This window comes from Geospiza fortis, unplaced genomic scaffold (genome assembly GCF_000277835.1).
Source record: "Geospiza fortis unplaced genomic scaffold, GeoFor_1.0 scaffold112, whole genome shotgun sequence".
Lineage (NCBI taxonomy): Eukaryota > Metazoa > Chordata > Aves > Passeriformes > Thraupidae > Geospiza > Geospiza fortis.
Window position 1 is genome coordinate 13,627,184 of NW_005054298.1, and position 17,705 is coordinate 13,644,888.

At 57.7% G+C, this 17,705-nt stretch overlaps 1 protein-coding gene across 1 annotated transcript in view; it reads right to left on the minus strand.

The window, feature by feature from the left end:
• Positions 1-17,705, minus strand: part of TNS1 (tensin 1) — a 63,940-nt gene that overhangs the window by 28,421 nt on the left and 17,814 nt on the right. The window contains exons 3-16 of the mRNA XM_031057858.1: positions 15,841-15,879; positions 13,660-13,701; positions 10,859-10,908; positions 10,400-10,571; positions 9,993-10,043; positions 9,359-9,481; positions 8,997-9,061; positions 8,792-8,875; positions 8,561-8,673; positions 7,850-7,910; positions 6,379-6,454; positions 6,112-6,241; positions 5,675-5,740; positions 4,960-5,121 (exon numbers count right to left, since the gene is read on the minus strand). Of these exons, the coding sequence (XP_030913718.1) occupies positions 4,960-5,121; positions 5,675-5,740; positions 6,112-6,241; positions 6,379-6,454; positions 7,850-7,910; positions 8,561-8,673; positions 8,792-8,875; positions 8,997-9,061; positions 9,359-9,481; positions 9,993-10,043; positions 10,400-10,571; positions 10,859-10,908; positions 13,660-13,701; positions 15,841-15,879 (1,234 nt within the window). The remainder of the gene's footprint in view (positions 1-4,959; positions 5,122-5,674; positions 5,741-6,111; positions 6,242-6,378; positions 6,455-7,849; positions 7,911-8,560; positions 8,674-8,791; positions 8,876-8,996; positions 9,062-9,358; positions 9,482-9,992; positions 10,044-10,399; positions 10,572-10,858; positions 10,909-13,659; positions 13,702-15,840; positions 15,880-17,705) is intronic.

A 17,705-nucleotide genomic window follows, 5' to 3' on the forward strand; every position in this document is an offset into this window, starting at 1 on the left:
GGAAAGGTGGAGTGGGAGGAGAGGATGGAGGAGCCGAAGGTGGGAGAGGCCCGAGATGGGATGGAGGCGAAGAGGTGCGGCTGTGCTCCCCTCCGCCCCGGACCACACAGGGACCACAGGGAGGAGCGGGAGGGGAAGGGGAGCGGCGCGGGGAGGGCGGCGGGGCCGCCCAAGCTCCAGCCCCAGCCCGAGTTAACCTCAGTGAGGTGCGGAGAGGGTGGGAGCCATGGAGGGAGGACAGCCAGACAGACAGCTTCCAGCTATGAATATTAACTACTTCCTCCACAGGCAGGGCTCCGCCGCGTTAACTGTTTCCTAGGCAGGACAGACAGCCGGACAGCTGGACAGCCTGCCCACCTTGCACCGTCCACTGAGCATCACCCCGCTGGGTGAGCCCCTCATTTGAGACACCCAGCCCTGCCCAGCCCCTGTGTGCATGCGTCACACCTGCCCCCAAGGAGCAGCGACACATTCAGGGTGGGGATGTCCTTCCGAGCCACACATGATGCTGAAACCCAGACGGGTCTGCAAATTCAAGTGTCTTGCTGGAGACTTGAGTTTCTCCATCTGAAATAACTACACAGCTAAAAAAAGGGGTGGAAACCAGCCATGGACAAGCCACCGACCCTGCCGACCCATTTTCACAATCCCCTTGCCTGCCCTGCCAGCACCATGGGCATAGCACGGACATTCCAGCCCTGTTTTTGGGATGTACACACTGCCCTGCTCTGTGACAGGAGGTATGGCATAATTCTATCCACTCCAGAGCTCTCTTGAGATCAAACTGCTCCACCCCAAGCAAAATCCACACTGGAATGGTGCTCACAATTTGCTCGCCCAGGTGACAGCAAGCCCACCCCACATTCAGGCCCCTGCCTGAAGCCATGCTCAGGACTCCACTCCTCAATTGATCCAATATACTCAGCAAAACGTGAGGCTCCCTCCGCTCTAATCCCCCAAACCGCGTTTCCCACACCCCCACGGATGACGGCAGGGGATGAGAGCAGTGTTTCCAGCAGGCCCCCTGACTCACGGCCCTGTTTGCTCCCAGATGCTCCCACACGCCAAGCCAGCGTCCTTCCAAAACCTCCTGCTTATTTTTTGTCCCAGCTGTCTCAGCTGCAGGAGGACAGAGACAGAGCTCCCCACTCCTGCCGTGGGACAGCCCCAGCCCTAAGCACAGAACTGCTACAAGTTTTGACTTCAAGGACAGTTTAAAGGGGGAAGAGAAGGGGCTGAGTTTCTACCAGCTGGTCTCTCTTTCCTTGCATCCCAGCTGGTTCCTGGTCCCACTGGGAACAACCCCCACCCCCCACCCTACATGACAACCCCAAATACCAGGTCAGAGGACAGATCCTGCCCTGGAAATAGCCACACTGCAGCTGAAATATCTAGCCAAGCCTGTAGATGCTCCAACATTTCACCCAAGGGGAATAATCAGAAGCAAGGGGGACACTCCCTGTGAATCCCCATCCAGCCCATGCAGATCCCCACTGCCCTCCAAAATGCCCACCTCAACACACCCTTACCTCGCAGCAGATGGAGCAGAGAGCAGCGAAGAGGGGCAGAATAAGGAAGGGGAAGTGAATTCCTTCAGCTTTAGTCAGCTGGTGAAGGCCAGAGGAGAGCCAGTGGCCCCCCTCCCCACCGAGCCTGGCCTAGGGACCGATCCAGCCGCCGGGGGAGAGCAGCAGCCTGCCAGCAGCTCCAGCAATGGATTTAACAGCTCTGGCCTGGACCATCTGGCTCTCCACCTCTGCACAGCCTGGCCTGCCCTCCTGGGCAGCCTCAGCCCCTCCTGACAAGTGGGACAGGATTTGACCCAACTAGGAAAGGTGTACCCTGTGAGATGCTGGCTCTCCTGCGGGACAAAGAGATGACAGCAACCCCACCAAGGGGCTTTCTCCTGCATGGAAAAGTGCAGGATCAGCATCTAGGCCCATTTGTGGGGCTCCAGGACCCCCTGACCTTTGCCACATGTGGTTCAGGCTCTGATGTGACCTCCCCTCACTGGAAGGGTGGGATGCTCATCCCAGTCCCCACCCCAGCCAGCCCTGCCCTGCAAGTGGGGATGTGTGGGAAGACAGGGATGAGCTGCAGGGGAGCCCTATGCCAGAACCATGACTCAGGTGGAGATTTAGCAACTCTCTCGCAGATGTTGGATTTGGCCAGGCCCTGGTCACTCTCTTCCCAGCCTGGTAAAGAGACAGGGCAGGCAGTGCCATCCCAGGGTGGGTCCAAGGACCAGTGGTTACAGGGAGCTGCTGTAACCATTTCACATTTTCTCACACCACCTCGGGATGGCAGAGCTTGGGGTCCCCCCACAACAGTCACACATCCCAGAGGGACAACCTGTCCACTGACTCCATGCCAGCCTCAGCACCCTGTTATCTATCAGCACTGGTTTTCTCAGCAAAACCAAACCAGGCCATAAATTATCTCCAGAGTTACAGCATCTGCAGAACCCCAAAATTCCTCTGCAGGGATCCTCCAACCAGCTGCAAGCCCAGCAGTGCCACATCCAGCTGCCAGCCTCCTCCTGCCTCTCTGAAGCCAGCTTGGCACCCCAAGGCAAGCTACCACAGTGCTGGCAACTGCAAAATCAGCCAGAGGATGAAGCACGCCATCACCTCCCTTCAGCCTTCAAACACCCTCAGCCAATAAATGGCCATGGGAACTGCAGCAAGAACCTGCCAAGCAGCCACCACTGACCCCAAAGCCCCTTCAAGGAGGAGGAAGGAGGGCAGGCAGAGCACTTGCCTTCCCCAGGCTGTGTGGACACAGCTGAGGGGTGGAAGGACAGGCTGTGGGGCATCCCACTCTCCCTAAGGGCCACGGGGCAGCCCAAACATGGTGGGCAGCAGAGACCCTGCCTGAGTAAAGCAGGAGGGTGAGTTCACTGATGAGGCCAGCCTGTCCCATGGAAGTGGCTCACAGAGAGCCTGTTGAATCCAGCTGTGTCCCCTCAGCCAGAGAGCAAGATGTGGTGGTACAGATCCCCCTCTCGTGCCCCCTGGTCTGGAAGAACTCAGTCAACCGATGACCCCACTGCAAATGAGATTCCCCTTCTCCAAGTCCCCACAGACAAGCACAGCAGAGGTGAGGGGAACACCAGGACAGGCACCATCCCCAGCCACCCGCCTGTCCCTCCAGCTCTGGGGTCCCACAGGACCATCCCACCCTGGCAGGCACCCCCCAGCCCTTATGTGTGCTCCATGCTGAGACAAAGCTGCTGGAGAAAGGGCATCCACCTGCAGTGAGAGGGGCCATGGCCAGCAGAGAGGCGGCATGGGGAACCCACCGTGTGGCAGGCGATCCCGATCCCGTTGGCCGTCCGCGGGGAGCCTTCGGCGGGTGGCAGGACGGGCAGTGGCGGGGACAAGGAGCAGCGGCTGAGCCCAGCCCGGCGTGGGTCCTGGTGCCAACCTCACCCCCCTCCGCCCCCGGACGCCGCTTGCTCACGCCTGGTGGTGCCAAAAATGCGGCGTGCAATTCCCTGACCAAATAAGGCAAGAACGACCATAAACAGGGACCCCCCCTGCACAGCCAGACACCAAGTCCCCATCCTGGCTTGGGACAGGCTGAAAAAGAGAAAAAGTGACAACAGAGAGGGGAAAAAGATGGGAGCCCCTCAAGCTGACTCCCACCACCACTGCTCAAAGTGCCCCGTGGGACAGCTGGGAAAGACCCCTTACAGATGGGCTTCTTGCAGCTGCTTCTGCTGGCACGGGTCAGAGGGCAGCCTTCTGCCTACAGCTTCACCCTTGCACAGTCCCGGATCATCTCCAAACTGGGACAGTGTTTACAAATTCAAGGTGCCCTCGCTCCCTACTGCCACCCTTCCCGGCACAGAGGACAGCCCAGTCAGTGCATGGAGGGACCTCCACAGCCCTGACACCTGCTAAGACCCCTAAGGGGGAATGGAGAGGAGCCCTGGGGTACTTCTGCAGCCCCAATATTCACCAAGACCCCCACAAGAGTACAGAGATGAGTCCTGGGGTACGCCTGCACCCCTGTGAGGGGCTGGGGTGCAGAAACTTTGGCCCAGGGTCAGAGGGGAACACATGCAATGAGGCACTCAGGTCTCTGCAGACAGGAGGGACTGCCAGGCAGTCTTGCTGGATTGAGGCTGGACGCACAGCTCCCCAGGCTGCACATAGCCCACATCTGAGCCTGCACATCACGAGTTGCCTGCTTACTGCCCTGTGCCAAGGCAAGTGCCCGTGCCAGCTCCACAGAGCCGCCCCAGGTCTGGTTCCATGTGACCACCACAGCACAGACACTCTTGCCACCCTAGGCACCCAGAGCCCCCAGTGCGAGCACCGCCATCCACTGCTCCCACTCAAAGCAGCTGGTGACCTTCAGGGACATCAGGGACTGCAGCTGTCCCTGCTCCAGGGATGTCTCTCCTGATCTGGCCAGGAAAGCCCAGGCATCTGCTTGGCCACGGGTGGCCTTGCCTCCAGGACAGGGGCCCACCACCTTCGACACACAAGTACTGCCCATTCCTGCCAAGTGGGTGACAGCAGTCAACTTGCTGCAACAAAATGGGTGCTCAAAGGGCTTATCCCAGCTCTGAGAGATGCAGCAGACTCCCAAAGGCCAGTAAGACATCCTCATCTCCTAGGGGTAACTAAGGTACATCTACATCCTGCCACGCTTGCAGCTGGGATACCTAATGGTCCTGCAAACATGGGGTTTGGATTTCTTAAAGTTCTGGGGCATAAACAAGGGCTGGACTCTGCATGTACAAACAGCACTTTGACAGCTAACTGTTGCAAAGAAGAGCCTAAGCTCTCTGGCACTGTGGCAGAAGGCAAAGTCCATGAGATTTTGCTCTCCCATCCCATGGCCACACTGCTCCCATCAGCAGCTCCCACTGCCCAGCAGTGTCCCCTGTCCTGGGGTAGGGGCTATTTCCATGTGGACACTTTGGCCAACCACCTTGTGAGCCCTAACCTTTCTCCAGGTGCTTGCTGGGCAGGGGTGGCTCAGCCCAGGCCCCCTCTGCACTGTCCTCACGCTGGATGTTGAAGTTCTCGTAGGAGTCCCACCGGATGAGTGGGTCAGACGTGTTGTAGTCCACAGAAACACTGGGCCCGTTCTCCAGGTGCTCCATGCCTGGAAAGAGGCAGGATGGTCAGGTAGGATGACAATGGAACCAGCAAGGATGGGATGAGGGAATAGGTGGAGGAAAGAGCATGCAAGGAAAAAAGTGCAGGAGCCATAGGGCAAGGCAGGGGACTCCTGTAGGAAAGGCAGCACCAAGAGATGGATGAGCACAAGATGTACATTGAGACTCACAAACAAGGTGTACAAGACTGCCTGGGGCTTTTGGGATTGCCTAGAGACCAGCACACAGACTGGCAGTGAGTGTGCATGGGTCTGGGCTTTCTGAGCAAGGGAGTCCTTCATTCCCAAACATTCCTTCCATCTCTCCTGGGCCATCAAGGGCTTTGGAGAACAGCCTCCTGGGGAAGAAAGTGAGAGAGACAGAGCAACCACAGGTGCTCCTAGATCAGCCTTACTGCTTGAATGCCTCACCCTACCCTGGTGACAAAGGGACTGCAATGGGGCAGGTGGAGGTGACAAGGGGGGAGCAGGGGATACAGCTGAGGAGAAGGAAAGGAGACAGCATCCACCTCCAAACCCCATGGCACTGAGCCAGCCATACCTTGGATCTTCTCGGGGCCATAGGAGAACACAAACTCCACCTTCCCATACTCAGGGAAGCGGTCATCTGGCAAGGAGAGAGCAGAATAAAGGGACTACTGCCATCCATAGCTCCAGTAGCAGCCAGCCACCCCAAACATGCCTGCAGACCAGCTTGAGGCTGGGAGCTGCTAGGGGATGTCCCTGCATGGGGCAGTGCATCTTAGCCCCCAGAACAACCCGAGGCAGCCCCTCTGCAGCAGTAATGGTTTTGGTACTGAAAGGGATGATGGTGCCACCACTTCCCAAGTAGCACCACACCCTGCAGATGGAGCAGGGGCGCCCTGTTTTGGTGGGGGTGGATCTGGGATGGGTGCCCAGATGTCCCCATGATGATACCAGAGTTCCAGGGGCAGGAGGATGAGGGAGTTTGGAGCAGGGAAGTGCCAGGGCAGTTACCTCTGAAGGCCTCATCCAGGTCCTCCTTGCCAAAGACGACGTCAAGATCATGCACAGCACACGTGTGGAACTGCACACGGAAAATCACGTCACGGGTAGGGCTGCGAAACTTCTTGTGGTAGCACTTCAGCTGCAGAGGGAAACAGGGATGGGCCATCAGGATAAGCCCCCAGATCTGGACAAGAGGGAATCTGGGGGTCCTGAGGCAAGGCAACCACACAACCCCTGTATGCTTCCTACACCTGGAGCTGAGCTGAGGATCCTTACCAAGATATCGCCCTTGAGCAGCAAGCCAGGCTCAATGGTGATGCAGATGCCCGTCTGGCTGTCTCCTTGCACATTGCTGCAGAGAGGAACAGCAGGAGGATGTGAGCTGTGGTACAGAGACGCCTGCCCCCCAGAAAACTCCTAGCACCACCTCAACCAGCTCTTCCACCCAAATCCACGCAGAAAAGGTGCAAAGCACAAAGCTCACCCTCCCTGTGACTGAGGGGGGTCCCATCCAACACCTCAAGGAGCACCCATTCCCAGTGGAAGGAGGACGGGAAGGGGAAACTGAGGCAGAGCTCAGCAAGGGTGCAAAAACTGCTGGGTGGGAGGGTTTGCCCAGGTTCCAAGTGCCGAGGCTGGGCTATCAGCCATCCACGTGGCTCCCATGGCTCAACTGGGGCTTAGGACACAGAGGGAGAAATCTCTGGGAAGACTCTTCTCCCTGCCTCAGTTTCCCTGTGGGAAGCCCTCCCCTCCTGGTGCACGGCCGACAGGCTGCCGACGGGCGGTGGCGTCAGCAGCAAGGAACAAGGGAAGAAAGGAGTAGGATTTCACAGGCAAGATAAACCTGGAGTTTATTACAGGCATCCCATAAACAGTCTATTAAAAGCTGAAAGGCAAGGCTGGGATGGCAGTAAATCTCAGCTAACGGGGACCCAAGGCTGTACAGAAGTGAGATCCCGGTCCTGGGGGTTGAGATGGGAATATCCCAGAGGTGAGGTGCTCTGGTCCCTCCAGGGAGACCAGGAGCCAGTGGTCCCCACCCAGACTGGGATGTGGCACTGGCAGAGTGTTGTGGAGGTTGGAGAAATCAACTCCTGCCTTCCTTCTGCCAGTGCCTGCTCCCAGGATCAGCATCGGAAAAAAATTGTAGGGAGATTAAAACAAGGGGAAAATCTTTTTTTGGATAAAGAAAGGATATTAGCTCAGCTGGTCAGAGCATGGCGCTAATTACACCAAGGTTGTGGGTTCAATCCCCATATGGGCCTTTTACTTCAGAGTTTGACTCAATGATCCTTGTGGGTCCCTTCCAACTAAGAACACTCTGTGATCTGCGAGGACTAATCCAGGCAGGAAGAGCAGTTCTGTAAGCAGGGAGAGAAGAAATGCCTTCATCTCCCAGGGTGCCTTCATCTCCCAGGGTGCCTTCATCTCCCAGATGTCTCTGTCCCTTTCCTCCCTCCCTCCAGGGACACCCAGCCCCAGGCTCCGGCAGCCCCAGGCTCCCTCTGCTGATACACGGAGTCACTACAGCCCTCTCAGCACAAGGGTCCAGTTTGGCCCAGTACACCCAGTTACCACCGCCAAAATAAAGGGAGCCCCTTTTTTTTCCCTGGCCCCCAAACGGACTAATAAGCACAGAGCACAAGAGCACAGGGGATTTGTCCTTGATCCCCTCCATCCTCCCCCGCTTGCCATGCCCCCCATGCTGGGCAGGAGGAAAGCCCCATAGAGGGGAGATAGTTACTAGATCCCCGAGGTGTAGACGGGCTGCATGGCCTGGTAGATTTTCAGGAAGGGCCGACAACCTGGAAGACATCAAGGCGGGGAGAAAAGGCACACTGCTGTTAGCCGGCTGGGCGGAGGGGCCAGGGGAGGGATTAGTCACGGGGGAGAAATCCAAACAGGGAGGGAGCCAAAGCAAACAGCCGCTCCCTGCCCCAGCCAGCCCACACCGACCAAGGGCAACATCTGCAATGGGCAGAAAGGATGCTGTGGATGAGCTGAGAAAGGGCAAAGCCCTTGCAGTTTGGGTCCTCTAGGACCTAGGGCAACTGCTGAGCTGGGGATAGTGCAAAGCCCTCGCAATTTGGGTCCTGTAGGACCTAGTGCAAGTGCTGGGCTGGGATGATGATCTGGGTGAGGTACCAGCACCAGACAGGGTACTGCATCCCAATCCTCAGTCTGGAGCCACCCTTGGAAAAGCTGTCAGAAAAACATTGTCACCCCACAGCTCAAGTTAGTGGCCAGCATCGGGAGGGCATCCTCTGAGGGCACCTCTGCCAGAAAAGGGTAGCACTTTTATTATTATGATTGAACAGTCTCTGGGAGGAAAAGGGAAATTCAAATTGCCAAGGAAATGGTGGAAAATATCCGCCAAGGAGGACAAGCCTAGTCAGGCAGTGTGGGATGGTGGTGTGGGAAGAGGCAGGCTCAGGAAGCAGATGGGGGCACCTACCGCCTTTCGACTCAAAGTTGGGGATGCCATGCATGATGACGTGGTGGAGGAAGAGGGGCTTGTTGTTCATCTTGATGCTGCCAGAGAGGAGCCCACTGAAGTAATGGATGTACCTGGAGGGCAGACAGGCAGCTCAGGGGCAGAACCCACAGAGGAACATCCACCTTGGAGCCCTGCATCCAACCACCCTACGGGGAAAAACCCAGCCTGCAAAGGCATGCCAGGACCCACCTCTTCTGGGATGGCTGTCCCACGGGCACCACCTTGTCCTCATAGAAGCGCTTCATGGCAAACCTGTCCAGAGCCTGGTCAGCACTGTGGGCATGAAAGGGCAGATGTGGCTGAAGGAAACTATTGGCACCAGCACCTCAGCACCACTGGGATGGAGGTCACCAGTGAGCCCCAGGGCCACCCCAGGACCTCGTGTCTCTCTCACCTGGCTGAGATGTTGCTGTAGTGCATGTAGGCAGCCACTACCACCCCCAGCCGGCCACGGTTCCCCTGCAGGCACACAGCAGAAGGGGTGTCAGGGGGGCAGCAGGGCCTGTGAGCACCCAGGCACAGACATCCCACAGAGGCACACAGGGATCCCTCTAAGCACACACCAGCCCACAGACGCCCCAACCCTTATTAGAGACACACCAATCTACATGAATGTGCTGACACCTACCCACACCCCAAACCACAAACCACCGCATTCTCCACATCTCTCAGCCTCTGAGGCTGCTCAGCCCAATCCCTGCAGCCCCACAGAGCCCCAGTGCCCCACTGCTGTGCCCCAGTGACAGTCCTGCCCACCTTGTTGTGCAGCACCACCACGTTGTGTGCCGCTGCGTTGAGCCACGTGTCCATGGCTTTGCAAATGCTGCAGATCTTCTCCAGCGCAGGGGTGTGCATGTCAGGCCATCCAAAATCCAGCACCTGAACAGGGGAACAAACAGCCTGGGGTCACAGGCATGCCCCTGTGGAGTTCCCAGCCTGCCAGGGGGCAAAGCCTGCACGCAGGGTAGGCATTACTGTGTTGCTCTGACATGCACCCTCCCATCCCCAACCCCACTGCCCAGACCCCCGGCCCAGGGAGGCCACCATGATCCCAGGCCTCAGGCCACTCACCCCAGGTTACTTGGCTCAGCTTCTGAGGACTCCCCCACTATCAGAGGGATGAGGACAATGCCTTAGGGAGGTCTCCAGGAGATTACAAACAGCCAGTTTTGGGCTGAGAAGGGAGGGCTGGGACGGTAATGGGAGCCAAGCTGAACTACCACAAACACAGTGTGAAGTCTCAGTGCTTTTGTCAGGGTTTTCCCCAGCTGGATAGAATAGAAAAGGTGGCTGTTTTTCCCCTAGACATCTTGTAGCAGAAAGCTGGTCCTGCAGACAGGCCTGCCCTGAGGCCCCTGAGACCTCCCTGCTTCTCACAGCTGTGACCCACCTTGGGGTGAAGTTTGTTGATATCACGTCTCCGCTCAGAGAGGTTGAAAAGCTTGAGGGAAGATGAAAAACAGAGTGAGAGGACATCTTCCTTGCTGCTACCCCACCTCTCCCTCGCCCCAAAGCCTTCCCAAATCCTGCTGTGAGAGGCTTCCCCAGACACATTACCCTGAGTAACATTTTGCCACACGGCAACACAACGACCAAAAACTCCCAGGAGATCTGAAAGGGACTGGTAATCTTCCATGAAGAAAAAGATCTATCCAGCACAATGCAAAGACCCTCCCTCAACAGAGCCCAGATGGGGAGACAAGGATGCAGTATCCATCCTATGCAGGTGCCCATCCCCAGCAGCTGAGCACCCCAGCTCCTCCAGCAGCCTGACAGGGACCTGGCTGTGCCCCTCACCACATAATTGTTGCCATGCTTGGACTTGAGCATGTGGGCCACTTCACGGAGGTTGCTGGAGTAGCTCTGCTCCTCGGCTGCGCTGGGGTAGGAGACAGCGATGATCCGCTCCGTGATGTACACCAGGTCCAGCTCACAGCTGCTCTCCATGGCTGCAGTCAGGCTCATGCTTCTGGGAAAGGAAGGAGACCACTGTCAAGGCACAGGGAAGGGACACAGACACCCTTCCCCACCCTGCCATACAGGCTGGGACACATGGGGACACAGCTGCCTGCAGTCTGTCCCCTGCTCCCAGTCCTCTTGGGGTATCCCCAGGTTGGGGATAGTGGGTCATAACTCCTGTGTCTTCTTCACTGGAGCATCTCCCAGGTATAGCACCTCTGGAGAAGCAGGTCTCAGTGGGAGGGAGCTTCAGGCAGAGCAGAGACAGTCATCAGAAGGGGAAACTGAGGCAAGTACCTGGATGTTTTGCAGCGTGACTGCCCACTCCTGGGGGATTTTGTGGCATCCTAAAGAACCAGAGAGGAGAAGCAAGTTACTGCCATGACCCAGCCACAGCCAGCACAGGGGTCTTGCTAGACCTGGGTGTGATGGTGCTGCCAAAGCATCCCACCTCTATCACACTGCACTGAGCATCCTAACACCCCCAAAATATCGCTGTCTCCAAAGCCCACCAAGCATCCCAATGCCACAAGCAGCTTGACATACCCCACGTGCAAAACCCAACTCTCACAACCCCAGTGCTGCTGGGGCCAGCTACCATGCACACTGTGGGGCCAGTGCCTTGCCAAAAGGTCCCAGAGGACCTTTTGGGAGGATGCTGAGTGGGTGGACACAGGCTCAGGCATGTCACAAGTCCCTCTTGTCTCCATCAGGCTGTGGGCACACCTGGCGGGACAGAGCTGCTTTGGTTCTGCCTGGAGCAGGGGCAGGTTCGCTGCCCAAGCGGCCTCGAGGAGCCAGCCAGGCACGACAGTTTGCTTTGGCCCCAGCTCCACTGAGCCAAACGCCTGGAGGAAATGTTTGAGCTCTTGGAGCAGGAAACTTCTATTTATGCATGTTCTCCGGCCTCGAAAATTTCATCTGCAGCCGGTTTGTTCTGTGACTTTGTGACCCCAGCCGAAAAACAAAGCAGGGTTTCCAAAAAAAGCCGCTGAGGAAAAACACACTCGCACCTCATTAGTTTTAGTATCTCCAGCTAATAAGCAGAAGTCATTTAAAGACTCATCTCACGCAGGCAACACGCCTGGAAGGATCAGGAATAAGAGATATATCCTTCAGCTGATTCCTGGGATGCCCCATTGGTCCCCAGAGCTGCAAGACTGCTGCTACTCTCCTCAGGGCTACAGCATCCCACAACCAGCACACCAAAGGGCACAGGCGGAGGTGAGAGAGCAGTTTCCCTGACATCCTTCACCTGCCACCTTCTGCCCACCCAGCACAGTCCCAGAGCTGCTCCCATGGACAGCCAGCGTCACCCTCCACCAGCTTTGCATGCCCCTCTCAAGCTCAAGTTGTCCTGCAGAGCAACCCTGGGGCCTGGGGACAATGCCACCCCTCCCAGCCAAAGCAGTTCCAGAAGGCAGCAGCTTTGCCTCAGTGCCCAGAGGTGCTTGAACAGTGACAATTCCCCCTACAGTATTTCCTCGGGGTGTCCCAAATTGCCTGCTTATCCCAGGAAATCCCCAGCATTGCTGAGGGCAAATAAGGAGTTAAAATGCAACAAAAAGAGAGGTAAAATCTTTCCTGGGAGAGCCAAGGTGCGTGAAACAAGCCTGAACCTGAATATGGGCTCATCCCTGCATCACCCACCAGTGATCAGGATGGGATCCCCACCATGGCTTGTGAGGGGGGGACAAACATCCCTCAAACATCCCTAACAGAGATCTCTGGGGTCCCACACCCACCAGCCAGGAGAGCCCCATCAGTCCATGTCACCCCATCCAACTGCAGCAGCTTCCCAAAACCACAGCCTTTCCCAACAGAGAGCTGACATGGGGAAACCAGGAATCACCCCCAGCTCCCACATGGGTAAACTGAGGCACAGGAGGGCAAGCAAGGTGGAGACACCAGAGTCCCTGTCCCTCCCCATACCTGGATAGCAGTGAGCCCCTTGCTAATCCATTTCCACGCCACGGCAGGTCCACTCCTGGCACCCTCCAGACCCGGCAGAACGGGTGCCCACAGCCAGGGCCCTGCAGTGTCCCCTGTCCTGGTGAGAGCCCCTGAGCTGTGCCCTGCTGCCCGGGCTCTGCCATGCTCCCCACCCCCAGCCGCAGCCGCGTCTCTGCCGCCAGCCCCTGCACGAGGAAGAGTCAGCCTGCAATCAGCTGATAGGAGCTGTGCTCCTGTTATTAAACACTCCTGCCTGCCACTGGGCTGGCAGACCTTGCAAACGTCCCCTGTGGAGAGAGACTCCAGCCAAACCAGTATAACCCAGTCCAGCCCAGCACAGGACAGGCTGGTCCCAGTCCTGTTGGGTTGAAGATCCCTCTGCCAACCCCATCAAGAATGTGCCTTCCAGTCCCAAGCTAGCTTGGCATGACCCCAAGCTCCTGGCAGCACCCAAAACCTGCAGGTCCCTTCTGCTTGGAAAGGGTGAAGAAAGGCACAAGAAAGGCTTCAGAAATATCAAGAAACTTCCCTGAAAGACAGCAAAGACAGCAAAGCCAACAAAGGAGGCTTCTAACTGGATTTTCCTGAGGATGCTCTTTCTCAGGGCTGGAAACATGTCCTGGACAACCAAAGGGATTAGGCAAAGCCAGATCTCAGGTGAGGAAGGCTTTCATCCTCTTCCTCATGGGAACCATCATGCCTCCATCCCTTGGGTCCCAGCCCCAACACTCAGGGAGGCCAGCAAGCTGGCTGCAGGCGGGGGGGAAGCTGTCCTCGTTGACTTTGGCAGTGCATTTGTCTACACTGTCTTAGCAATTTCATGTCCACAGATTAAATAACAGATCCCCAGCTCCACGACAGGAAAGTGAGCTTTGCAGCAAAAGCCTCAGCCCCCAGTATGCTGGGCTCCACCACCGCCTCTGCCACCAACCCTGGGCATCTCACTTGGTCCTTGGCATGGCCACCATCACCTTGGCTAGCTGGGAGAGAGGACTTCAAGGTTCCAGGTACACTGGGAAACTACAGGAGCATTCCAGGCTGAGGGATTTTGGCTGCAGGGAGTGTTTGCAGCAATGGGACCGGTATGAGTGACCGCCCAAGAGGTCTTGAGGCAGTGATCAGCCTCCATGACTGGTTACACTTACCAGGACTTCTACCTGCTTGGTGATGCTCTCCCCCAGGGATGGCTGCAGACAGGAGCAAGGAGAAGGTGAAAAAAAGGCAAGCAAGAAAGAAGAGATTGAGAGAGGGACACACACACACAGAGCAAGGCCAGGGTCAAAAGTTCCTCCTGGCTATTTCTGGTGCTTCCTAGGAAATGCACCACCATTCCATTCCCTTCCCTGCCTGCCAACATGTCCTCTCTTCCTGAAGGCTGGGAATCCCCCAAAACCCAAGTGCAGAGCTGGGATACTCAAGTACCATGGATGCTGCCATCCTGCCTCTCAGCCACCACCACTGGCACTGACCACTGTTGCCAATGGGAAGCATTTCGCTAAACCCTGAGCTTGTTCCATGATGGGCATCTGGTGCCCCCCACATCTCTGGGATTCCAGATGGATTCTGCATGGTCAGACCCTATAGCTGGGAAGTAAACAACAGGGCAAGCCCAGTGCAGTCCCACGCCCAGCCTGGCAACTGGCCACCACACCAGTAGGACCAGCTCCCCAAGATAAGCCTGATCCCACAGGGCCAGTGAAGGACCCCAGTGGGAGCAGAGCCAGGGTCTGAGAGGCTCAAAACAGGGGAAAATTTGGTGACATGCCACTGGAAAGAGCTCTGAAATGAGGCTGGGGACAGGAATTAACTTCCTGGGGTGGGGGAAGGTGTCTGGACCCCAAATATTGGAAGCAGGAGACAGCTATCTCTGTCTGGGAATGGTGGTTGTGGTGCCTGGGGGTGGCACAGCAAAAGGACCCAGCTGAGCGGGTCCCCAGATGGGAGTCTTGGGACCAGGAGGTTGGAGGTCACCCCCAAAACCAGGCTGCTTTACTCTTGGCAGCAGGGCCAGAGCAGACATTTCCATCCATGAGGCAGGGCAAACCCTTTCAATTGCCTCCCAAAGCCACAGTAACGGTCCCAGCTTGAAGCCAACATATTTTTGCTGTCGATAAGTGCCCAAGGAGGCTGGCAGGGGTGAGGGGTGCAGGCAGAGATTAAACCCAGGGCAGATAACCACCATGAGGCCCCAGAGCAGGCAGCATGCTCCACTCTTACCCTGTGCCCTCACTCACCTGGGCTCTCACACTGCCCTCAGAGCTCGTAGGTGGTCATCCCCTACACTCCCTTTTCAGGTGAGACCCCTGCCCAGCCCAGGGCCCCATGTGAGGCACGGATATTGCGGCACTGCCAGGCTGCCGAGCCTGAGCTGAAACCCTGCCAGGGCCTCCTCTCCCCGGCGCCTGCCCCAGCAAGCCTTGGCACACGTCTGGAGCAAAAAGGCTGGGCTGCTGCACCGGCCCCAGGCTATGCCAGCCTCCCTGCTGCCACGTGTCTGCTCTGCCTGCTGCCACGGCACCACCAGGCTGGGGACGGGGCAGGGGAGCTGCTCTGCTGGCAAGATGCTGCCTGGTAGGCACCCTCGTGTCATGCTTCCCAAACCTCTTGCTGGGCATTGCCCTGCTCCAGGTGACATCCCAGTGCCCTGGTGCCCCCAGAGCCCAGCCATGGCCTGGGGCAGTGTGGCAAAGGACTGTGGCTGTCTGCTCAGTGCCCCCCACCCACTCTCCCCAGGACAGGGTGAACGGAGATGATGCATCCAGCTGTTCTCCTTGTGTCCAGAGAGGACAGGGTGGGAACAGCCTGCGTCGCCCTGGCCCCAGCAGATTACTAAAGGCCCCTAGGACAGACAATAGTAGAGGGTGACAATAACAAGAGCTCAAAGGCACGGCCTTGGGCGCCCCGAGCCAAAGGCACATCTGGTACAGCCATCTCCGGGTGTGCAAGAAACCGCGCCAGCTCTGGTCAGGGAGGGAAGGCCAGGGGACCCCAGAGCCCTGGATGGTCACGTCCTATCTGCCTGTCCCTCTCAGCAACCCTGCAGGCCTCTCTTCCCTGAAAGCTCCAGCTCCAGGAGTCCTGTGATAGTTAGGCTGCTCCAACTTTTGCTGCTCAGCTGTGGGATGCCCTTCAGCCAGCAATGGCGGGGGGAACAGCACCAAAATGGGGGTGCCCTTACCCCAAGCTCAGGACCCACGTGGTTTTGAGGGTGGAAGATTCACATCCTGAAGCCCCAGGACAGAGAAAGCCCCATACCCAGAGCAGGATGCTCCAGCATCCCCAGAGCCCTGGCTGTCACCCTGGCTCACAGTGGAGGTGTCTCTTACCAGCTCATAGTTGCCAGTGGGGGAGCAGGGGGTCACAGCCTGCAAGGAAGCAGAAGAGAGCCAGGATTAGTCCCCGTCCAACACAGGGCCCCGGAAGAGGCTGGAATGCAGCATTCACCCCCCACCCATGCCACAGGGAATACAGCACCCAACCAAGGAAATGACAGGGGCATCCATGGATCCATGGCCTTGCCACCCCAGGCAGGAGCAAAGGCATCATCCCAAAATCAAGGCTGGCAGTGGGAGCAGGCTCATGGCCATGGCAGCTGTGCCATTCACCCTTGGCCAGGGAGCCAGGACAGCCCCAGCGCGGGTGGGCATGGCGAGCACAGCATGGCACAGCGCAGGGCGGGCGCCTGGTGCCAAGAGCAGCTCCTGGAACAAACCCCAGCCCAGCCTCGTGAGCTCCTGCAGTCGCCAGCTGAACAGCCCAGCTATTGTTACCTTAATTACCAGCGGCAATTACTGACAATTAACCTTGGGTTTTGTGTGCACCCCAAGCAGCAGCATGCCAGGGTGGGAGAGGCAGTGCCTCATAGGTGCTGGGGCAGCGGGCACAGGCACTCCAGCTCTGTGCTGGCCCAGAGGTGCCAGCAGTAGTGGGAGGGTGTGATTCGGGGCATTTTGTCCTCTACAAATCCCACCAGGAGCAGTGACCCGCAGTAAGCCATCCCCTGCCCCATCCCAGGATGGAGCCAAGATGGCAAACACCACTCACGGGCTGGTCCCCTACCATGGCAGCATGGGGACCCACTGCACCCCACTCCACCTCTCCTGCCACGGGCCATAAAAAGAAGGATTTGCCCCAAGCACCCCACTTGGAGCACCCCTATCCCATCCCATCCTGGTCTCCAGAGCACGATGCCCAGTGCCTGCTCCCCTCCCCAGCTGCCAGCCTGTTCCCATCCCATCTCACTGTTTTCTTCAGGGGTTCCTCCTCCTCCCGCTCCCTTCCCCTGCGCATTATTATTATGATTTTATTCTAATGCAGAAACGCTTCCATAAAAGGCCCTTTTCCCTGCCCCGCGGCGCTGGCCCCGCGCCAGCCTCCCTGGAATGTTCTCCGGCAGCGGCAGCGAGCCGCTGCTGCGGACCAAGCCGGCGAGAGCTGTGCCGAACCGTGCCCCGCACGCTGCCGCCGTGCTCTTCCCCCGGGGATGGCTCAACGAGCGCCCCTGACCCCTGCCCAGCCCGAGTTACAGGGCCAGAGAAGGGGGGAAATGCGCAGCTCCCCCACAATGGGACACACTGGCCCCACAGCCAGGTAGGGTCCATGCCCAGTCCTCCTCTACTGTCAGCATGAGGAAGTTTGCAGGCTACAAATGCACCTCTGGCTGGAAAAGGGAAAAAACTGGGGTGCCTGGGGTTGCATTTCCCTGGCCTTAAGGATTCTCTGATGTGTAATACGGGCTTGTGCTCACCCGACACCACTCTTCCCATCCAGAGGAGACAGCAGCTCAGGCTGTACGGCACTCTCGCATCCCAGAAAGGCAGTTTTACAAGGACTGCAGGAATGTAAAGCTGTTTCCCTCTCTTAAGCTTGGCTCAAACATGCCCCCAGTTCAAGAAGAAGAAGGAAGACCCTGTCCCAGACAATGGACCCCTCCCTAGGGAAGTCCAGTTCCCGACCTAAAGGTGTGTGAGCACCCCTCCTGCCCCACAGGACCGGCGAGAGGATCACTCTGTACAGCCCTGCAGCGACCCCCAGAACAGCCACTATCTCTGTCCTCAGCGATTCCTGCATCCCTCGGTGCAGGGAGGGGTGGGAAAGGCAGGGGGACCCGCACACCCCTGGTCCAGGCTTCGCTTTGCCGTGGCAGACACAGCGGCCTTTCTTCTCCCCCTCTCCGGTGTTTGCATTCCTG